At 41.6% G+C, this 24,503-nt stretch overlaps 1 protein-coding gene across 7 annotated transcripts in view; it reads right to left on the bottom strand.

Moving 5' to 3' along the window:
* The window catches only part of Ccdc138 (coiled-coil domain containing 138), a 48,856-nt gene that overhangs the window by 12,236 nt on the left and 12,117 nt on the right, over positions 1 to 24,503 (bottom strand). For 5 of the 7 annotated variants that reach the window (XM_075980222.1, XM_075980229.1, XM_075980223.1 and 2 more), the window contains exons 8-13: positions 18,645 to 18,764; positions 17,312 to 17,389; positions 16,212 to 16,319; positions 13,040 to 13,201; positions 9,676 to 9,792; positions 3,970 to 4,162 (exon numbers count right to left, since the gene is read on the bottom strand). In XM_075980222.1, the coding sequence (XP_075836337.1) occupies positions 3,970 to 4,162; positions 9,676 to 9,792; positions 13,040 to 13,201; positions 16,212 to 16,319; positions 17,312 to 17,389; positions 18,645 to 18,764 (778 nt within the window). The remainder of the gene's footprint in view (positions 1 to 3,969; positions 4,163 to 9,675; positions 9,793 to 13,039; positions 13,202 to 16,211; positions 16,320 to 17,311; positions 17,390 to 18,644; positions 18,765 to 24,503) is intronic. The other 2 variants (XM_075980226.1, XM_075980227.1) reach the window with 2 other exon arrangements.

Below are 24,503 nucleotides of genomic sequence, written 5' to 3' on the forward strand. Positions count from 1 at the left end.
TTTCTGCCCTGCCTGCATTTTCTGTCTGTCCAGGCTATACTACCGCCATTACAAGCTATTTGTATTTTTACAGTATTGAATACTGTATTAAGTATTTAAGTAATCATCTTCATTGCATTGGTAGCTTCTTTCACTTGACATAATTATTTTAGACTCATGTGTCATGGTTCTATCAGCAGTTTGTGCCTCTCATTGCTGAGCAGTATTCCGTTGCAGTTAGAACATTGGTTTCGTCCCTTCTGATGGACACGGACTGTTTCAGGCTGGTAGGCAGCACAAACGAAGCTGCTCCAGATAAATGGCATGCAGGTGAATAGCACACAAACACACGAGAGTAGAATGGGCGAGACGTGTTACACTTGATATGTTACAGCGAGACATGTTTAATTCTCAGTAATCTACCCCACTATTCTGTGTGGAATCACACGATTCCACACTGCTAGAGGCAAAAGCACGAGTTCCAGGCTGAGTCACACCGCCAGTGATTCAGTCCGCCAGTGATTCAGTCCGCCAGTGATTCAGTCCGCCAGTGATTCAGTCCGTCAGTGATTCAGTCAGCCAGTGATTCAGTCCGCCAGTGATTCAGTCCGCCAGTGATTCAGTCCGCCAGTGATTCAGTCCGCCAGTGACCCCCTCTGAAGGGGCTGAGCCACGGTGTGGATTAATCACTGCTCTTTGCTCTGTCCTGTGGGTGTGATGTGACCAGCTGCTTTGAGCTCCTGTTGTCTTGACTTCACCATCATGATGGATTTGGACCACACTTGGGCTGTAAAACTGAAAGAAGCCTTTCCCCTTAAGTTGCTTTGTCAGGACATGTAACCACAGAACATCTAATGTTCATATTGATCACAGTGCGGTTGACGTTGGAAGTTCTTCAGGAACGATGACATGTGCACCTTCGCTCTTCAGGTCTTCTCTAATGAGGGTTCTATGTAAACACTTGCCCCATTTTAACTGTGCTGCCTTCTTATGCATACATACATACAATTCACAAGTGACTTCAGTCTGTAACTCAGATTTCCAGGCGGGGGAGACGGCTCGGTTGGTAAAGTGCCTGCTGCTCAATCTTGAGGCCCTGCAATTGGGTTCCCAGCACCCATGTTAAAAAGCCAGGAACAGCACCACGTGACTACAGTCTCATCTCCAGGAAGTATATACAGGAAGATCCCTAGGGCTTGAGGGCCAGCCAGTCCAGCCAAAACAGCAAATTATCAACCGGAAAGCCCATCTCCAAAACTAAGGTGGAAAGTGACTGAGGGAGATATTCATTGTTGACCCTTGGCCTCGACATATACATACATGAACACTCATACAATTAAAAATCAAAATTTTGAATTTTTTAAATGTATTTATTTTGTATATGTAGGTGTGTGCCCACTGTGGAGGCCAGAAGAAAGTTACAGATCTCCTTGTCACTGGAGTCAGACAGTTGTGAGCCGCCTATGTGCATGCTGGGAACCAAATCCAGGTCTTCTGCCAGAGCAGCCAAGTGCTCTTCACGGCTGAGCCATCTCTCCAGCCCCCAAAATTTTTTAATTTTGACAAAGTCAAATAATCTTTTCCTAAATCAAGACTATTATGGCTGTTTAAGATGATTTTTCTTGATGTGTTGGCACACACCTATAATTCCCGTAATCGAGAGGCTTTCCATAATCGTGAGATTGCCCTGAATTGCGTAATAAGTTCAAGGCCACCCTTGGCTGCACAGAAAATCTGAAGCTAGTCTGGGTTATATGACACCCTGTATCAAATAGGAAAAAAAAAACTTCTATGCCAAATCCAAACTTAGTAACATAACCTCCTATGTTTTCTTCCTGAAGTTTATAGTTCCAGCTTCTCCGTTTCAGTTTTGAGGTTTTTGTTGTGTGTGAAGGCAGAAGGTCGTTTCCCATCCCTCCTGCCACCATCCACATATGACACACTTCACTCTAGGCCATCTTCAGAAAGGACTGTCCCTGGCCATACTGAACTGTGTGGGCGACTGGCTGAAAATAAGCTGCCATAATGTGCAGGTCTGTTTCAGATGATCCACTCTGTCCCACTGAGTCTGGCTTTTCACCAATACCATACTCTTTTGAAGTCATGTAGAATAAAACAAATCTGTGTTTAAGGACTCTAAACCCAAAAGGTTTCTGTATGAACTTTGAAATCTGCTCATCAGTTTCTAACTAAGAACTTAACATCATTCTGATCACTAGGAAGCCATAATCACCATTTGGAAAGAATTGTTACCTTGACATTAATCTTCCTGGGCAGTGGTGGTGTGCGCCTTTAACTCTAACACTTGGGAGGCAGAGGCAGGTGGATTTCTGTGCGCTCAAGTCCAGCCTGGTCTACAGAGAGCATTCCAGAAAGCGAGGGCTACACAGACAAACCCTGTCTCAAAAAACAAAAACAAAATTCACTAAACTTCCTGACCCATGAACAAGGTGTGTCTGCTTAGAGTGTCTACATGTTTGACCTTCGGTTTCTCCACAGTTTTGTAGTTTCAGTGTCTTTTGTCTCTCACATGTTTATAAACACTTCATTATTTTTGTTGTTGTTCTAGAAATTTTCCACTGAATACTTGGTATAACTCCCAAATAAAACCATCTGTGGCTGTAATTTTCCTGAAGGGAAACTTTGCAACTACAAATTCAACTTCTATGCAGACACGGGGACTTTCAGGTTAAGAGATTTAGTATTTTATATCTTTGAAATAATATCCCATTTCCTCAGAAGTGTAGTGTGCTGGCTTTAACTTAGCTAGCACACTCCTCCATTCTTTTGAGCCCTGCTAAGTCACCCTTGTTTCTGCAATCAGTGCTTTTCTTGCTTCTCTTCCTTCTCTTCCTTCTTCCTCAGCCTCACTAGAGATGAAACAGCTTAGTAGTTTTCTCCAGGAAAAAGTTTTGGTCTTCACTCATTTTTCTCTATTACTTTTCATATTTTCAAGAACTTCTGCTGAGTATAATCTTATATTTTTTATTTGCTTCACTGCCCTCCCCTTTGTTCTAAAGGCATTCAGTGCCTTTGAACATTATTTTTGCCCCATCCCACAAAGTTAGGAATGGTAGAAGGAGAAAACTAATTTCCACAGACTGTCTTCTGACCTCCATGTGTGTGACATACCACATATGCTCCCCCCATTAATAAAACAACAAAAATAAATTTTTAAAAAGAATAAACATTACATTTAATTCACTCAATAGTTCTCAACCTGTTGTGACCTTTTCAAGGGTGTCATGTATCAGATATCCTGCCAAATCAGACATTTATAATATGATTTGTAACAGTATCAAAACTACAACAACGAAGTTGCAATGAAATAATTTTATGGCTGGAAGTCATCACAACACAAAGAACTGTATTAACGGGGTTGCGACATTATGAAGGGTGAGAACCACTGCATTAGATGATGCTTTGATATATGCTGATATATGACTTTGAATATTCTCCTTGACAACAGAGTAGCTTTGAGACCCTAATTTTGACTTTACTTACCTCTTGTAAATATACATATTTTTAGTGTGAGGTTATGGACTGCCTGCTAAAACAGTGTGTGTGTGTGTGTGTGTGTGTGTGTGTGTGTGTGTGTGTGTGAATAGAAAAGTTTCTAAATCAGGTCTGTGGTGAATTTGATTCTGGGCTAATAATGCCTTTTCAAGAGCGAGTTCCAGGGTAGAAACAGTCGTAATGATCCATGGCAGACGAGTGTGGCCACAGGAGAAACTTTATCTACAAATCCAATGGTGGCCAAATATGTTCCTACAGGGCTGCCTTTCCTGTTCCCTTCTCTGGTGGAAACAACACGACGTTAACTTACGTGACAGATGCAAAGGCGGCAAAGCGCACATAGAAACGCGATCTAAGAAAACCAACATTCTGGAAAGGCTGAAGATACTTGACTATAAAAGGATTGCTTTATTATATAATATTCTCTCATAAATGTTTAACGAACACTACTCAGTGAGCACTCTAGAAGCTTACCTTGAGTGACTGTTTTAAGGACAATCAGAGTTGATAAAAACCTCAGTGACAAGTTGGAGCTCTTGAAGAACGCTGCTGTCTTTGGTTTGTTATCCACAAAATGCTCGACAGAATTATCCTGGGTTCCTTTAATGGCCACCCCTTTAAATATGTCTTCACCCAGTCTCCTCAATGTTGACGTCATAGCTGAATGCTGTTAGATATATACACAATCATCTTTTTAAATACTTGATCAAATGTAAGCACTAAAGCAAATATTTATGAAAATAGACTTGAAAATATGCAAAATTAGAATTAAAACTGTATAATTAACGTTTAAAAACCAAGTATGAACTTCTTTTCTTGAAATGTTTTCCTAAGAAACTAAGATCAGGTTAAATCTGGCATAGAGAAATGTCAAAAGAAGAGAGCTGGACTCTGAGTTCACCGCTTTCCCTGTTGGGGGCCAGGCCAACCCAGGGTTTTCTCAGAGGCCCCGACGAAAGGATGAAGTCAGCAGGAAGCTCACTAAGCAATGCTGCACAGAGGGAACAGAGGGCATCTCCAGTGCAGCACAGACCGAGCACACAGTGCCTCAGCCCCAGACCAGACCTGCCTAGACTACCCCTGGGCAAGGATGCAGAAGGACTTGCTTCTTCATGTTTCACTGTAACTACCCCCAAGAAAAAAATACTGGTCAGGATCATGGAGAAGTCTCACAGAATAAATTTCGACTAGAAAATGGACAAAACAGAAATAAAGGTACAGAGTAAGGTATTTCTACATGGGCTCTGATGTCTTCCACAGACTTTTCATGACTCGAACAAAAAGGAAACCATTTCAAACTACTGAAAAGGAGAATGCTTAAGCAAGACTTAGAAATAACTTAAAAGTTTCTATGTTGAGATCTAATTCTTCCAGCTTTTCTTACTGATGTTCATAATGCTTTTCCACATCTTCATGAGGATTTGTACATTGATTCTAAGCTCAGCACTGATACTGCAATATGGATAACACATTTGTACACGCAAAACTAGAAACAGATATTCTGAGATTTGGGGTATCAAATGATTGGGCAGTGAGTGGCATGAACAATGCAATCAGATTTAAATGTATTGTACATAAGATTTTAGTATTCCTGAGGAAAAGTAGGTATTTTTAATAGCATGTGGAATGTTTCTATTTTCAAGTCTAAAATAATTAAAACTTGCATCATTCAAAAAATTTTTAAAGCTGAGCAGTGGTAGCATATCCTTTAATCTCAGCACTCAGAAGGCAGAGGCAAGTGGATCTCTGTGAGTTCAAGGCTAGTTTGGTCTCAACCAAAGCTGTTATACAGAGAAACCCTGTCTCAAAAATAAATAAATAAATAAACAAATAAACAAATAAATAAATAAATAAGAAAAGAAAAGGAAAATTACATAATGAAAACCAAGAAGGCACAATAATCCCAACGAAAAAAGCTGTAAAATATGAAACAGGCTGGAGAGGTAGCCTGACTCTTAAGAGCAATGCCTGTACTGGTACAGGACCCAGGTTTGGTTTCCAGCACCACAATGGCAGCTCACAGCTGTCTCTAACTCCAGCTCCAGGGAGTCAGATGCCCTCTTCTGGTCTCCATGGGCACTGCATGTAAGTAGGGCATACACACATCACACACATAAAAATTTTTAGGTTAATTCTTCAATGTGAGACAAAACCAGATCATAAGAGAGACACAAATGTTCAGGCTTCAACACACTACCCTCAACTATTGAGAGTAGAACTAGACTAAGTATTAGTGAGGCTACAAAACTTATAAATACCACCAGTTAACATGTATAAAACATCCTGGTCAACAACAGAGCAACTTCAACAATACAGCCACATTAGCAAAACAAAAACAGAAAGAACTAAAACCAACTTCTAAATAACGCACACAGCAGAGAGGAAGTTCCAAGGGAATTAGCACACTAGTAAGGAGATGTAAACAACGGGCCTGGAGAGCTGGCACAGCAGTGTGAGCCTCTGCTGCTCTGCAGGACTGCAATTCAGATCCCAGCACCTCAGCCAGGCAGCTCACAACTGCTTCTTTTTTTTTAATTGTCTTTTTAATTGAGTTATATATTTTTCTCCACTCCCTTCCTTGCCCTCCCCCTATTAGTTCCCCATGCTCCCAATTTACTCAGGAGATCTTGTCTTTTTCTACTTTCCATGTAGATTAGATCCATGTATGTCTGTCTTAGGGCCCTCTTTGTTGTTTAGCTTCTCTGGGATTGTGAGTTGTAGGCTGGTTTTTCTTTGCTTTATATTTAAAAGCCACTTATAAGTGAGTACATGTGATAACTGTCTTTCTGTGTCTGGGTTACCTCACTCAAAATAATGTTTTCTAGATCCATCCATTTGCCTCCAAATTTCAAGATGTCATTTTTTTCTGCTGTACTCCACTGTGTAAGTGTACCACATTTTCCTTACCCATTCTTCGGTCGAAGGGCATTTAGGTTGTTTCCAGGTTCTGGCTATGACAAACAATGCTGCTATGAACATAGTTGAGTACATGTTCTTGTGATATGATTGAGCATCCTCTCTTTGGGTATATACACAAAAAGTTACAGTATTGTTGGGTCTTGAGGAAGATTGTTTCCTATGGTAGATTTTTTCTGAAAAATCACCATAATAATATCAAAAGTGGCTGTACCAGTTTGCACTCCCACCAGCAATGCAGGAGTGTTTCCTTTACAGCATAAGTTTCATCAGTGTTTTTGATCTTGGCCATTCTTACAGGTTTAAGATGGAATCTAAGAGTTGTTTTGGTTTGCATTTCTCTGATGGCAAAGGATATCAAGTATTTCCTAAAGTTTCTTTCAGCCATTTTGGATTCCTCTGTTGAGAGTTCTCTATTAAGGTCTGTACCCCATATATATATATATATATATATTGGATTATTTGTTCTTTTGGTGAACAATTTCTTAAGTTCTTTGTATATTTTGGAGATCAGCCCTCTGTCCAATGCAGGCTTGGTAAAGATCTTTCCCATTCTATAGGTTGTCATTTTGTCTTGTTGACCATGTCCTTTGCTATTTTATAGAAGCTTCTCAGTTTCAGGAAGTCCCATTTATTAATTGTTTCTCTCAGTGTACTCACAACTGCTTTTAATTCCAGGTCCAGGAGATTTGACACCCTCTTCTGGTATGAACCCACAAATACATGCACACAAATTAAAATAAATATTTTAAAAAATGAGTGAAAATGAGAGATATCAAAATGTGTGGGATAAGGAAGATACCTAGGGTGGCCACGTGCCTGCTGTACAGCACGAGAGCCTCGGGTGGATCTCCAGCACTGGGGGCTAGCAGCGGGAGACATGAGCAGATCCCTGGGCACCAGTAGACAGCCATTCTAATCAGCCAGTAAGCTCCAGATTCAGTGAGAGGCCCTGTCTCAAAAAGGTAGAGGGCTTACAGGATCGCTCAGAGGAACATTTGTTCCACAAGCCTCATGACCTGGCCAGGGATTTACAGAAAGCTAGGAGAGAACCAAGTCCACAAAGCTGCCCTCTGACCTCCACACACATGTTGTGGCACTCACGCCCACACACATACTTTGTGCATATACACATATACAATAACGGTAAGTATTAAAAATAAACAAGGTGGAGTGACTGCAGGAGATACCTTATGTCTACCTGTCCTCTATATCTACACACACACACACACACACACACACAGAGAGAGAGAGAGAGAGAGAGAGAGAGAGAAGCTGGCATGCTGGCATGCACTGTCATCCCAGCACTCAAGAGGCTGAGGCAGGAGACCTGTAAACTAAGGCCAGGCAAGGCTACACAGTAAGACTAATAAGACACTGTGTCAATCCAAACATTAGCACATAACACAAAAGGACAAAGTGTTATCCTTGTAGAGTCTTAAATCGATAATCTAAATTTTCATTTCAGTAACCTAGAAACAAGAGACTCACAAAATGAAGTAGTAGAAGGAAATAAAGAGAGAAGAAATTAATTAAACTGAATATAAAATGGAGAAAGTAAATAAAACAAAAAAAAAAGATTCTTTGAAAGATCAATAAAAAACTATTTAGGAAAAGCAACCAAAAGTAAGGAAAAAGCAAGCCCACAGATTCTCCACATTGCTGAGGGACATCAGAGAGAAGGCCACTTTAAAAGCAGTCACCTCGCAGCAGCTGATCGCAAATAGCCAAATGCACTGCGCCTGTCTCCATTTCATCCTTACATTCCACATACTAGATGTACAGATCTGTCAACAAGACAAAGCGGTTCATTTCCTCACACTGCACAAACTACTGAAACTCTCAGCAACCTCTCCAGCACCATGTCTGCCTTCATGCTACCATGCTTCTCACCATGACAATAATGGATTAAACCTCTGAACTGTAAGCCAGCCCCAAATAAATGTTTTCCTTTATAAGAGTTACCATGATCATGGTGTCTCTTCAGAGCAATGGAAACCCAAACTAAGACACCACCTAAAAAATTCTTAAGAAATATAAAGGATGAGATGATTTCAATTTTTATAAATCAAATAGATATAAAACCAGACGAGGCTTTTTAATTTTGGTTTGTTGGTTTGTTTGGTTGGTTTGGTTTTGTTTTTCGAGACGGAGCTTCTCTGTAGCTTTGGAGCCTGTCCTGGAACTAGCTCTTATAGACCAAATTGGCCTTGAACTCGCAGAGATCCACCTGCCTTTGCCTCCCAAGTGCTGGGATTAAAGGTGTGTACTATCACCACGTGGCTACCAGACAAGGTTTAAAACATAAAAACCAAAGACCAAAATCCCTTATTAATCAATTATATGTCTACATGAATGTAATTGGTCCCCATAATCTCATAGGGAGTGCCACTATTAGGAAGTATGGCTTTGTTGGAGTGGGTATGGCCTTGTTAGAGGAAGTGTGTCACTGTGGGGGCGGTTTTGAGGTTTCCTATGCTTAGGATACTGCCCAGTGTCTCAGACCATTTCCTACTGCCTGCAAGATGCAGGACTCTCAGCTACTTCTCCAGCACCATGTCTGCCTGCACACCGCCATGCTCCCCACCATGATGATAATGGACTGAACCTCTCTATTGTAAGCCACCATCTCAACCTCTCAGTTAAATGTCGTCCTTTATAAGAGCTGCCATGGTCATGGTGTCTCTTCACAGCAGTAGAAACTCTAAGACACACGCTATCACCATAAACATATACACATAAAAATTCAATACATAAAAAATCACTCAAGAACTCAAATAGGACTGGAGAGATGGCTCAGTGGTTAAGAGCATTGCCTGCTCTTCCAAAGGTCTTGAGTTCAATTCCCAGCAACCACATGGTGGCTCACAACCATCTTTAAAGAGGTCTAGTGCCCTCTTCTGGCCTGCAGACATGCACACAGACAGAATATTGTATACACAATAAATAAATAAATATTAAAAAAAAAAGAACTCAAATAGTTAAAAAAATCGAAGAGTCCACACATAAATTTTGTGAAAAAATTATATAATAATGCAAAAGCACAAAGCTATGAGTGAAAAGGTGGTTACAATTCCTATGCTGAAAGACTCAGCACGTGAGACTGGTACACAAGCTGAATACCGTTCCTATCAAAACCTTAGGATGGTATTTTATAGAGAACATTGTTCTCAAATGAAAGCCAACAGGTTGCACACACATGGAACACTATTTATGTTTCTGTGAAACATAACCAAGAGAACCGATACTAAATAGAGTCAGTACCTGTGTCCCAGCATCCAGCTGCCTGAGAGACCAATATATAAACTTGACAAAAGGCTCATGCAGTTTGGCGTTCACAAATGGCATCCACTGGAGTTGCTCTGTCATCAGAGGCAAAAGCTGAAGGTGGTGGGGGAAAAAAAAGCACCGCATATTTAGATATCTGAAACCAACGCCATGATTTTCTAAAAATGAACTAAATGACTTTTAGGACTGGTCTATCCATTCTACAAAGAAGCCAGTTGAAATTTGGATAATACCCTGAATACGCAGATTAATTTGGAGTAGGGAACTGAAATCTTTAAAAATATGTATGCTTATTATTTAGATATTTTGAATTTCTTTAAAAATTTTACAGTTTTCATATTACATGTTTTATATCAAAATTACGACATTGGTTGGTATTTACTGTATTTATTCTTTCATATGGCTTATGCGAGCGTTCATTCCATCTTGGCAGATCCCCATCAGTACCTCCAGTAGGACAGTGGTTAATTAGCCCCTCAGCTTTTGTTTATCTGAGAGTCTTTGTTTCTCCATTATGACTGTCCAGTACTTTGTGCCAGCACTAGGGGCTCACCAGGGTCTGCTGCAAGAGCTGCTCCCATGCTCACAGAGGCGCCCTAGCAAGTGGCAATGTGTTTTTCTCATGCTGTTTTAAGTCTATTGAGACTATTCATGAAGATAAAATGAATCTGAGTCAGATATGAGATAAGTAAATTATTAAATTAGTGTAAAATTTTTGGTTTTCTTTTTTCTTTCCTTTTCTTTTCTTTTTGACGTAAGGTCTTACCATATTTCCCTGGTTTGTGTGAAAATTAATATGTAGCCTAGGCTAGACTCAGACTCAGATCCACCTGCCTCTGCCTCCTGGGTACAAGGATTTTAAAGGCGTGTGCTACCAGGTCCAGTTCAGATTTCATTTTTAAAATTATATTTGAGACAGTTCATGAATTCCCTTCTTACTTTGAGCTTCCTATAGAGACATAGTTTATACAGATGTTAAAAATTCTAAATAAAATGTGTCCTATTATAGGTCTAATAAAGTATCACAAAGTATGTTTAAACAACACTTAGGTCTGATGGAGGCCTTAGCTGCTCAAGATTAAGATATCTGCCACCCTGGTTGTGTTTCTGGAGGCCGAGGGGAAGATTCACTCCTTACTCATTCAAGCTGCAAGCAGAGCTCAGTTCTCTGCAGTTCTGCAGATCTACTGCAGATCTATGCTGACTGAGCAACGGACGGTATCCAGCCCCCAGAACTGTCTCCTTCCCAGTGCGCGTTTCCCTCCTTGGTCCATCGTCAATGCCAGCAATGATGCACTGAGTCCTCAACCTATTCTTCTAACTCTTCCTTTCCAGGTCAAAGACTAAATGTGCTGGACCCGCTGGGAACTGGGAACCTCCCTGTTCCAAGGACAGCTGACGGGCAGTTTTCACTCCTTTTCATTATGCACCAGAACATACTGACAGGTCCCAGAGGTCAGAATGGGAGCATTTTTACAGCCATTGGTCTACATAGCACAAAAGAGGTTTTGAAGCAAATATTTTTTTAAAAATATATTTATTTATTATATATACAACTTTCTGCCTCCATGTATACTCACACGCCAGAGGAGGGCGCCAGATCTCATTACAGATGGTTGTGAGCCACCATGTGGTTGCTGGGAATTGAACTCAGGACCTCTGGAAGAGCAGACAGTGCTCTTAACCACTGAGCCATCTCTCCAGCCCGCAAAGATTTTTTAAAAAGATGAATATAATTTACTCAAAATCCTGAACTACTTAATAACCATGAAATTATTCCTGAAAATAACAGACAAAACCTGTCCTTTTCTCTAAGTGTTTATAGAAAGTATCAAACTCTAAAGACATTTCATACTAGTTATAAATCTTGAGCACTGATATTAGCATTAGGAAATACTTCCCTTTGATGATGAGAATCCTAAAAGCAGAGATTTTACCCAAATAGAATTAACAAAATAGAATTATCCCAATGGGTTTCAAATCCACAGCTGTATGTAAAAAGAACTATTCACATCACTGAATAGATAGCAGTTTTGGCACTTTTAAGCATTTTATTAAGGTCATGTCTTTACTTTTAAAAAAAACATCATATTAATAAAACTACAAATACAATGCCACTACCTAAGTCGACCCTGAATTTAATCTCCAACACCATCCAAAATTTAAAAAAATTAAAGATGTACATATAGCGGCTAGCTAGATGATTGGATGGAGAAGAGTACTTTCTGCTGCAGAGGACAAGGGTTTAGTTCCCAGAACCCCAGGGTGGCCCACGACAGCCTGTAACCCCAGTTCTAGATCCCTGAGCACTGTATGCGTTCAGCACACACATGTATATAGGCAAACATGCATACACATAAAACAAGCCTTTCCAATTCAGCATGAATTAATACTGAGGTCTGGGATGAATCAAGTTAAAAACTGTTGGTACAGACAATTTTCTAGCAAAAATATGCTCCTAAGTCAAATACAGAAGCACATAGTTATAATCCCAAAACAGGGAAGCAGTGACAAGCGGATCCTAAATTCAGCACCATCCTCAACCGCAGAGTGAATCTGAGGACAGCCGAAGTTCCTGAGAACCTGCCTCACAAACAAAACCCTTGCAGCATTTTCCACTTAGAAGCATGTCAGAAAGTTGGGGTTGGACAAATGGCTCAGTGGTTAAGAGCACGTCTTGTCTCAGTGCTCTTGCTTTTGTAGAGGGCTGGGGTTCAATTCCTAGCATCAGAGAGTGGTTCACAGTCATCTGTAACTCAAGTTCTAGAGCAGTGTTCTGACCTCTTCTGACTCTTCTGACCTCTGCAAGCACCACATATGCATGTGGTGCACATACACACACACAGGCAAAATACTCACATAAAATAAAATATACAAATCTAATTGAAGAATGAAAATACCAGAGCCAGTGAGATGGCTTAGTAAAGGAGCTTGTCACCAAGCCTGAGAACCTGAGCTCCACTGTTGGGGTTCACCGACTGCAGACAGTTGTCCTCTGACCTCCATACCTGTACAGAGGTGGGTACTCCCCCAATTAAATAAACAAATGTAGTTTTTAAAAACTAAAATAAAACAAGTAAATAAAAATACCAAAAACTTTTCCTTATTTAATCTTCATGTACTTCGAATTAACAACAAAACAACCAAAACCTTGGGAGCTGGAGAAACACTCAGCGGTTAAAAGCACCCAGGTCGTGTCTGAAGCACTAACACTGGCTCCAGGGGATCCGACACCCTCTTCTGGCCTCCACAGACACCAGGCACACATGTGGCACTTACATGCATACACACAAAACATTTACATGGGTAAAATAAAAATAAGTGAATCTTAAACACCAACCTTTACACACTTCTCTTGAATGTCACTTCTCTGGGAAGGTTTGAATGATGGTTTTTCACCGTCCACACCAGGTTCTTCGAGCTCCACTTTGTTAAGATGGTGGTCTGATATCCAGTCCATGAAAATAGTTAACAGTTCATACACTTGTCCATTGAGTGCTGTCTGTTGATCAAACATTGAATCAAACATGACTGCAGTTCGAAACCCATACAAACTAAAAAGAAAGCTTTAAATTTGGTGGTTATAGAATAACTTACCTAAATTATTTTTAGACAAGTGTTTAGGTATTTACCTAAAATAAATTCCACGTCAAATATTGCCAACTGTATTAAAAACATTAAATGCCTGCTAAGACTCGTAAATTCATCATAATTAGAAAAATAAAAGTATATTTTGTTACTATAGTAAAAAATTTCCAGTGGCTATATTATAGTGGCCCTAGACTATAACCCCATCCCAGCACCAAACAAGTTGATGCCAGCAGATAATGAGTTTAAGGCCAAACTAGCCTTACACAGTGAGACCCTACCTCGAAAACAAGAAAAAAAAATTTTTGTTTTTTTGAGATAGGTTTTCTCTGTGTGGCTTGGTTGTCCTGAAACTCACTATGTAGACCACACTGACCTCGAACTCACAGATCTGCCTGTCTCTGCCTCCTGAGTACTGGGATTAAAGTCATGAGCCATCATACCCAGCTATTTTAAAATAATTGTCATTAAAATTATTTAAGCTTGATAACACAAAAATGTAAAAAAAAAAAAACAATGGCTTTAATTCAACAGCCTGAACCAGTCTGTCTTAAACAAAAGTCGAACAAAACAGACTTAATGATTCCCAAAACTTAAGAATTTCTATTGTAGTATTTTATATTTTCTTCCTACAAAACTTAGGTTTTTTGTAATAATAAACTGATATTAACATGAGGTGTAACTTTCTTTTCCTGGAAACTCTATTCTCTGAGAGCCTATCAAAACAGGGGAAAAAAAATAGTAAGATTAAGGTCTGGAATATAGCAAAAGTGTAGAATACTAGTATAGATGAGTGTGACCTTTGCTTCGTCCCATAAAAAAATAAAGATACATTCAAACCCAAGCAGCAGGGCACACTTGTGAGGGACTTTCTTTCTATTTATTTATTTGTTTGTTTGTTTATTATGTATACAATATCCTGTCTGTATGCCTGAAGGCCAGAAGAGGGCGCCAGACCTCATTACAGATGGTTGTGAGCCACCATGTAGTTGCTGGGAATTGAACTCAGGACCTTTGGAAGAGCAGGCAATGCTCTTAACCACTGAGCCATCTCTCCAGCCCCCGTGAGGGATTTTCTTGAGTGGATCACTTGAAGTTGAAAGACCCTCTGAAAGTCTGGGCCACACCTGGTGGCAGCCAAAATAAAAAGACATAGGACGGGAAGTTTTGCTTTGTCCCTGCTTGACCTCACTCTCTTGGCAAGTTCACTATCCTGCTATTGAGGCAATGCTTCATTGGTATTAGAGCCTACTTCTCTACAGATTCCGACGTAGACTGAAGACCAGCAGCTCCTAGGAACCAGCACAAGATCAAGATTGCTGCCTCGCAGACAGGACAACTATCAGCCATTGTCGGACTTCTTGGTCACAGCCTACAAGCCACTCTATCCCGTATGTCCCTTCATACAATATACACATGTGAATCCCCCCACTCTATCCCGTGTATCCCTTTATAGAATATACACATGTGAATCCCCCCCCACTCTATCCCGTATATCCCTTCATAGAATATACACATGTGATTCCCCCCCCCACTCTATCCCGTATATCCCTTCATACAATATACACATGTGAATCCCCCCCCACTCTATCCCGTATATCCCTTCATAGAATATACACATGTGATTCCCCCCCACTCTATCCCGTGTATCCCTTCATACAATATACACATGTGAATTCTCCCCCCCCACTCTATCCCGTATGTCCCTTCATAGAATATACACATGTGAATCCCCCCACTCTATCCCGTGTATCCCTTCATAGAATATACACATGTGAATTCCCCCCACTCTATCCCGTATATCCCTTCATACAATATACACATGTAAATCCCCCCCCACTCTATCCCGTATGTCCCTTCATAGAATATACACATGTGAATCCCCCCACTCTATCCCGTGTATCCCTTCATAGAATATACACATGTGAATTCCCCCCACTCTATCCCGTATATCCCTTCATACAATATACACATGTGAATTCTCCCCCCACTCTATCCTGTATATCCCTTCATACAATATACACATGTGAATCCCCCCACTCTATCCCATATATACCTTCATACAATATACACATGTGAATTCTCCCCCCACTCTATCCTGTATATCCCTTCATACAATATACACATGTGAATCCCCCCACTCTATCCCATATATACCTTCATAGAATATACACATGTGAATTCCCCCCCACTCTATCCCATATATCCCTTCATAGAATATACACATGTGAATCCCCTCCCCCCCCCCACTCTCTCAGAGAATCGCCAACAAAGAAAAGGAGCTGACCAGCCCAGTTCTGCATTCTTGGTGGCTGTGGCAGTTCCTCCCCTGGGCACAAACCCAGCTTGTGGCAGACACAGCACCACCTGTTGCCTACACGATACAGAAGCTCCCTGCTTTAGTTCCCGCATGTGACTTCTCCTGCCTCAATCTCTGGGACTGGAGAACTCACCCGGGAGTTGCTTTGCTCAAATAAACTTATTCTTTAACTTTCCAATTCAGCTTGATCTGTCTTACTGTGTGGGCTGAGAAACCTATTATCACAATATAGAAAACCTATTAAGGCCAGGCGGTGGCGGCGCACGCCTTTAATCCCAGCACATGGGAAGCAGAGGCAGGCTGATCTCTGTGAGTTTGAGGCTGCCCTGGTCTATAGAGTAAGTTCCTGGACAGGTTCCAAAGCAACACAAAGAAACCCTATCTTGAAAAACTAACCCCCCCCAAAAAAAAAAGAAAGAAAGAATGTAAAAAAGAAAGGAAAAGAAAGAAAAAAACCAATTAAGATGTTTCTCTATAAAATAATTAAGATGAATTATTTCAAAACAAAACAAAATATATATTTTTGCTTAAAATAGAAAGAAAAATGATTAAATGTTAAAAGAAAATTTCTTGGCTCTCTATTAGAGGAATTTTAATATCATACCTTGAAAGGTTTAGAAACTGGTACCTTTTCTTGTTTTAGACTTTTCACTTCTTGAGCAGTGTGGGATTCTCCTTTCAGTCTCTGTACTGTCATAAACTCATACTTCCTCTGCCAATGCACATAGTCATGAATTAGAAAAAGCAAGCAAATCACTGAAAAATTCAAGACAGGGCTAAAGGGATGGCTCAGTGATTAAGAGCACTAGCTGCTCTTCCAAAGGAGCCGGGTGCAATTCCCAGCAACTACATGGTGGCCCACAGCCATCTCTAACTCCAGTTCTAGGGGATACAATGCCCCTTCTGACTCTCATGGGCACAGGCATTGTGCACATACCTGCAGACAACACTCACACACACTGTGAGGACCTGACTTTGCAAACTCCATTTTAAAGAGGGGCTCTATCTTGAGCCATATAATGAGGTGGAGGTGGGAAATCACAGCTCCAGAAATGTGCAGTGATGGCAGAAATTTAAACAGATACCCTAAAAATAGTTAGAGAGACAGGGACAGATGTTCTTGGGAGGCATCCTGTCCTTGAAGATACCTTGTCAGTAATTTATGGCTCTTAGGTTTTCATGCCCAAAAACTGACCAATGGTTTCAGAAAGTACCTTACCCTATGCCTTCCTTACCCAATCCCAAAACATCAGGACATGAACTCCCCTGATTACAGTGTTTCCCCTTTAAAAGTTCTACCTTCCCAGGGCTCCCTGCCATAATCTCTGCACCCACCTTGCCGGAGTGCTGAAAAGGTGTTGGTCCAAACTTGAGTTTAAATTAAAAACCCTCATGTAATTTGCATCAGAAATCCAGCTCCATGAATTCATTTGGGTACCAGGAACTTGGGCATAACAACATAAAATAATTAACTAATTTAAAAATTATAACAGGGACTAGAGAGGTGTCTCACAGTTAAGAGAAGGTACTGCTCTTGGAAGACCAGACATCAGTTAGGCAGTTCACAGCTGCCTGCAATTCTAGCTCCAGGAGCTCAATGCCCTCTCTGGTCTCTGTGGGGCAGCCGCACACACACGGCATATACTCGCTCTAAAAAAAAAAAATTGTAAAAACAATAACTCAGAAAACAAGCAGGCAACTTACCTGTAGGTTATCTAGACGAGCTTGAACCCTTTTGGCCTGAATCTCCATCTTCCTATTTTCTTCACTTACTTCATTTAGCTAAGGAAGGAGAAAATTACACATTTCAATAGACATTGTAAACTATTTTGATATGAAGGATTTCTCAACATATTATGTAATCTTTCCAAACACTTAACTGAGCAGTGTAACAAAAAAGCCAAAAAAAAAAAAAAATCCCATTTCACTCTAGAACATTGCAAAACTCCTGTGAAGGCCAGTGACAACTGTCAACAATCTGCAATCATAGACTACAGAAAAGCTCTCTGCTTGAGTACAGACGCAAGGTCACCAGCTGCCTCCTCCAGCTCCTGCCACGTGACTTTCCCACCCTGACGGAGCGCCTCCCTGAACTTCGTATTTCAGCACAGCAAGAGGAAAGCAACAAGGATGACGTAGGGTCTGAAAAGCCTGATGGGAGGATATGCTTTGGCAGAAAATGCACTGGGAGACCAACAAGCGGTCCCCGCCTACACCTACCTATCGGCTCATTCTCTTCCTGCTGCCTGTTGATCAAGATGTAGAACTCTCAGCTACCTCTCAAGTACCATGTCTGCCTCCATGACACATACTTCCCGCCATGACAATAATAGAATAAACCTCTGAACTGTAAGCCACCCCCAATTAACTGTATTTATTTACAAGAGTTACTGTGGTCATGGTGTCTCTTCACAGCAATAAAAACCTAAGACAATGGGTATTCTACCTGTATGATGTCTGGGCACCATAGGCATGCAGTGCCTGAGGGCATCAGATTCCCTAAAACTAGAGTTACAGACAGTTGTGAACCTCCCTGTGGGTGCTTGGAGCTGAACCCAGTCCTCTGGAAGAGTAGTCAGGGCTTATAACCACTACGCCATCTCTCCAGTCCCTGTGCTTGCTGTCAATCTAGTAAAGCTCTTTTCTTTTCTTTCTTTCTTTTTTTTTTTTTTGTGGTTTTTCGAGACAGGGTTTCTCTGTGGTTTTGGAGCCTGTCCTGGAACTAGCTCTTGTACACCAGGCTGGTCTCGAACTCACAGAGATCCACCTGCCTCTGCCTCCCGAGTGCTGGGATTAAAGGCATGCGCCACCACCACCCGACTTATTTTCATTTTTTAAACTGCCAAATATATCAGCTATTTGTCAAAATAGATGAAAAAGAAGCAAGGATTTTAATATTTTATTTATGTTTACAAGAATCTTACAATAAAGCTAAGAAATTTAATAAAATTCTAGCTGAAATGATGTAAGACTGACTTAAATTTCTTAAACATAAGCCTTAAGTCTTAGCATCTAATACACATGAAGTAGGTCTTACCTGTTTTCTTAGGTTATCATTCAGTTCTCTCAGGGCATCGAACGAGGACCTCATTCTCTTGTTCTCTTTATTCTTTTCCTTAAGAACGTCTGTCAAGTGTTCGACTTCTGTGCTGTGTTGCTAAAAGAGGGGGGCATCTGATCTAAATAGCATCTCTGGACCACCAAGCCCAAGACCCTGAGTTAAATCCCCACAAAAATCATTAAAAAATAAATCAAATGCTACTGAACATAAGTTAACTAAAAAAACAGAAATCCTTCTACCATAAAAACTCTAATCAATGTATTTAAGCATAGGTGAAAGGTAGTGTGTGTGTGTGTGTGTGTGTGTGTGTGTGTAGTATGACTATGTATGTATCTATATCTACATATACATATAGATATATAGATATATATGCCCAACTCTAACCAAGAAAGTAAAAGGCTTGTATAATAAATATTTTAAGACATTGAAGAAAGTAATTGAAGAAGATATCAGAGGATGGAAAGAGCTCCAATGTTCATGGATTAGTAGGTTTAATATTATGAAAATGGCCATCCTACCAAAAGCAATCTACAGATTAAATGCAATCTGCAATCCTCATCAAAATTCCAATTCTTCACAGAAATATTTTAAAAAGGCATCTTCATATGGAAACACAAATATCCACCATAGCTGTGGTGATATTTTGTTTGTGTTTGAACAAATAAATCTTGCCTGAAGATCAGAGTGCAGAGCTAAACCACTAGAGGCCAGGCGGTGGTGCACACCCTTAATCCCAGAACTTGGGAGACAGAGGCTGACAGATCTCTGTTAGTTCAACGATACCCTGGGCTACATGAAATTGATTCACTATAAAAGAGAAACAGAGCTCACACAAAGGTGATCCAGCACTTGGGACCCCATGCCTTTAATCCCAGAACTAGGGAGGTCGAGACAGGAGTGATATGGCTGGGTGGAGAGAGGAATAGAAGGCGGGAGGAAACAGAAGCTCATTGCAGTCTGAGGATGAAGAGGCAGTCTGAGGATGAAGAGGCAGTCTGAGGATGAAGAGGCAGTCTGAGGATGAAGAGGCAGTCTGAGGATGCAGGATGAAGAGGCAGTCTGAGGATGCAGGATGAAGAGGCAGTCTGAGGATGGAGAGGCAGTCTGAGGATGCAGGATGAAGAGGCAGTCTGAGGATGGAGAGGCAGTCTGAGGATGCAGGATGAAGAGGCAGTCTGAGGATGCAGGATGAAGAGGCAGTCTGAGGATGGAGAGGCAGTCTGAGGATGCAGGATGAAGAGGCAGTCTGAGGATGAAGAGGCAGTCTGAGGATGCAGGATGAAGAGGCAGTCTGAGGATGGAGAGGCAGTCTGAGGATGCAGGATGAAGAGGCAGTCTGAGGATGCAGGATGAAGAGGCAGTCTGAGGATGGAGAGGCAGTCTGAGGATGCAGGATGAAGAGGCAGTCTGAGGATGAAGAGGCAGTCTGAGGATGCAGGATGGAGAGGCAGTCTGAGGATGCAGGATGAAGAGGCAGTCTGAGGATGGAGAGGCAGTCTGAGGATGCAGGATGAAGAGGCAGTCTGAGGATGGAGAGGCAGTCTGAGGATGCAGGATGAAGAGGCAGTCTGAGGATGCAGGATGAAGAGGCAGTCTGAGGATGGAGAGGCAGTCTGAGGATGCAGGATGAAGAGGCAGTCTGAGGATGCAGGATGAAGAGGCAGTCTGAGGATGGAGAGGCAGTCTGAGGATGCAGGATGAAGAGGCAGTCTGAGGATGGAGAGGCAGTCTGAGGATGCAGGATGAAGAGGCAGTCTGAGGATGCAGGATGAAGAGGCAGTCTGAGGATGAAGAGGCAGTCTGAGGATGCAGGATGAAGAGGCAGTCTGAGGATGGAGAGGCAGTCTGAGGATGCAGGATGAAGAGGCAGTCTGAGGATGAAGAGGCAGTCTGAGGATGCAGGATGGAGAGGCAGTCTGAGGATGGAGAGGCAGTCTGAGGATGCAGGATGAAGAGGCAGTCTGAGGATGGAGAGGCAGTCTGAGGATGCAGGATGAAGAGGCAGTCTGAGGATGAAGAGGCAGTCTGAGGATGAAGAGGCAGTCTGAGGATGAAGAGGCTGTCTGAGGATGAAGAGGCTGTCTGAGGATGCAGGATGGAGAGTCAGTCTGAGGATGAAGAGGCTGTCTGAGGACAGGACCGCTCCTCTGGTCTGAGCACTGGTAAGAACTCTCGTGGCTGGCCACACTGTTTCTCTGATCCTTCAGCTTTCACCCCTAATATCTGACTCCAATTTTTTATTATTAGGAACAATTAGAATTCGTGCTACACATAGCTAAAACAATCCTGAATAATAAGAAAACTGCTGAAGGTATCATCACCTCTGACTTCAAGTAATTCTACAGAGCTATCATCATCATCATCATAATAATAATAATAAAAGCATAGTGCTGGCATAAAAACAAACTCATTGATTAATGTAATCAAACTGAAGACCCGTACATAAGTTTGAGTATACATGAGATCTCAATGACACACTTACTCCAACAAGGCCACACCCACTCCAATAAAACCACACCTCCTAACAGTGCCACCCCCTCCCTTTGGGGGCCTTTTCTTCAAACCACCACACCACTCTTGGGCATCGTGCTGACTAGTTTTAGGTCAATTCGTCAGAGTCATCAGAAAGGAGGACGCCTCACCTAAGAAAATGCTTCTCTATGACCAGGCTGTAAGAAAACCTGTAGGGCATTTTCTTAATTAGCGACTGATGGGGGAGGGCCCAGCCTCCCGAGGGCAGTGGTTCTGGGTCCATAAGAAAAGCAGGCTGAGAAATGATGGAGAGCAAGTCAGTAAAAAGCACTCCTCCCCACAGGTTCCTGCCCTGACTGAGGTCTGGTCATGACTTCCTTTGATAATGAACTCTGATGTGGAAGTATAAGCCAAATAAACCCTTTCCTTCTCAAATTGCTTTGGTCATGGTGTTTCGTCACAGCAAAAGTAACTCTAAGAAGGGCACATACCCAAAGAGCTCCACATCCCACTAGAGAGATGCTAGCTCAACCATGTTCATTGCTGCTCTATTCATAACAGCATAAATGGCCATTAACAGATGAATAGATAACGAAAATATAGTACATTTACATAGTTCTTAGTATTTTTCAGCTGTTTAAAAAAAATGAAATCATGAAGGTCACAGGTAAATGGATAGAGTTGGAAAAATCATTCTGACTGAGTAACGCAACCCGGACCCAAAGAGATAAATGTGGTATGCATTCTCTTATACATGGATGTTAACTTTTAAGCCTTCAATGGGGATGTTACAATCTGTATAACCACAAAAGTTAAGGAGTTAGGGGGAAGAGAAGGAACTCCTAAGGAAGGTAAAATAGAATGTATAGTTATGGAAAGACAGAGAAGAAGGAGGGGACTGGATGGGAGAAATAAACAGAGAGGGTAAGAGAAGGGTAAGGAAGGAATCCAGAGAGGGACAACTAATCCTAAGGGCCATTTAAAGAGTCATACAGAAACCTACTACAACAAAAGCTTCTTAAAATATATACATATATAAATAAGATCACAAAACAATGGGGGAAACAAAGCCCCAACTAGACATCTCTCACCACCAAGTGAAACCTCCAGTGCCAGAAACGGGTTACATCTAACTAAGTTCCTGGCTAAAGGGACCCTATGGAAGCCCAGAACAACAACCAGGATAAGGCCAAGGCTACTGATTGCTCTCCACAGACAGACAGAAAGGCTCTGCTTCTAAAGACAACACAAATTTCCCTGAACACACAGAAGTCATGCTAGTTCCTAACTAGACTTCACCCCTACTGACCGGTGTTCATGGTACCAGAAGGCACTTTGCAGGCTACCAGAGGACAGAGGTAAATACCAATCAAACTACCAACCCTTTAATCCACAAGGGTAGCCTGTCTACATGATATGCTGGCACAATAAAGACACAAAAGTTGTGGGTGTAACTAACCACTATCTGACTGGATTTAAGTCCTCCCCAAGAGATGGAACTCTTGAATGTATTGGCCCAGGAGATTACTTCCTGAATATAACACCACTAGCACAGACATAGAGATTGACAATTAATAAATGGGACCTCCTGAAACTGAAAAGCTTCTGTAAGGCAAAGGACACTGTCAATAAGACAAAACAGTAGCCTACAGGATGGGAAAAGGTCTTCACCAACCCCACACCTGACAGAGGGCTGATCTCCAAAATATCCAAAGAACTCAAGAAACTAGGCATCAAAATTCCAAATAATTCAATTCAAAAATAATGTACAAGTCTAAATAGAGAATTTCCAACAGATTCTCAAATGGTTGCGATATACTTAACTGTATATCAGTGTCCTTAGCCATCAAGGAAATGCAAATCAAGACAACTCTGAGATACCATCTTGCATCTGTCAGAATGGTTAAGATCAAAACCACTAACGGAGCACATGTGGAGGAAGGGGAACAGTCCTCAACCGCTGGTGGGAGTACACACATGCACAGTCACTTTGGAAAACAAGATGGTAGTCTCTTAAAAAATTGGGAATCAATATACCTCAAGACCGAGCTATACCAATCCTGGGCATATACCCAAAGGATGCTCAATTATACCACAAGGGCACTTGCTCATATCAGCATATTCGCAATAGCCAGAACCTGGAAACAACCTGGATGCCCCTCAACTGAAGAATGGATAAAGAAAATGTGGTACATTTACACAATGGAGTATTACTCAGCTGTAAGAAATAATGACATCATGAAATTTGCAGGCAAATGAATGGAACCAGAAAAAAAAAATCATTCTGAGGGGGGTAACCCAGACCAAGGAAAACAAACATGGTATGTAGTCACTAGTAAGTGGATATTAGGAGTAAAACAAAGGTTAACCAGGCTACAATCTACACCCCCAAAAAGGTTAGGTAACAAGGAAAGCCCACAGAAAAATACATGGATTTCCTTGGGAAGGGAAAATAGAAGAAATCTTATAGGTAAACTGGGGTAGGGGCAGATGATGTGGGAAATGGGAATATGAGGGACCAGGTTGCTTGGGTTGGGGGTGAGGCCGAGAGGGAAGAGTAATGAAAACGATGTCTTGATGGGAGGTGATTTTAGGGTTAGGGAGAAACCTGATGCCAAGAAAACTCCCAGGAATCCATAAGGATCACCCCTTAAGCTGGTGTTTGGGAACCTAGGTAGCTTCCTCCTGCCTCAACAATGTGCCATGTTTTACTGACGCCCATAGGAGGCCTGCCCCTTTCTGAACAAAGATGATGTGTATGGGGGAGGGTGTTAGAGAGGAGGTGGGGAAAGGCACAGAAGATTAGCAGGGAGTGGAAACTGTGATCCGGATGTAAGATAAATGAAAAAAAATTAATAAAAAAAAGAAGACAGAACTCATGCCTGACACTACCAAGGTAGCCAAGAACCTAAGATAGGTCATGGACTTAGAGGAAAACCAAATACTATTATTGTTCAACTAAAGGAAAGTAGCAATAAAATGACTCCTAATGACATTCTGCTGTACTCTTACATGCTCAGCCATCATTAGAGAAGCTTGCTCCTGCAGATGGAAACTAATGAGAGCCACAGCTGGACAATGTGCAGAGACTGAGAGACCCCGGGACACTCAGTCCTAAATGGGATGTCTTTATCAAACCTCTCCCCTCAGGGCTCAGGACCTATGAGGAAAGGGGAGGCAGAAAAACTGTAAGGCCAGTGGGGGTGGAAGATACCAAAGAAATGGTGCCTTCCAGACACAAGACTGACAAGCATATGAACTTACAGTCTGTGGTAGCATGTACAGGTCCCAACACCCAGAGGGTAAGTGGACCCGAGCCCCAATCCTTAACCCAGAAGCTATCATCAACTGTCAACCAGCCAC

This window comes from Microtus pennsylvanicus, chromosome 7, assembly GCF_037038515.1.
Source record: "Microtus pennsylvanicus isolate mMicPen1 chromosome 7, mMicPen1.hap1, whole genome shotgun sequence".
NCBI lineage: Eukaryota > Metazoa > Chordata > Mammalia > Rodentia > Cricetidae > Microtus > Microtus pennsylvanicus.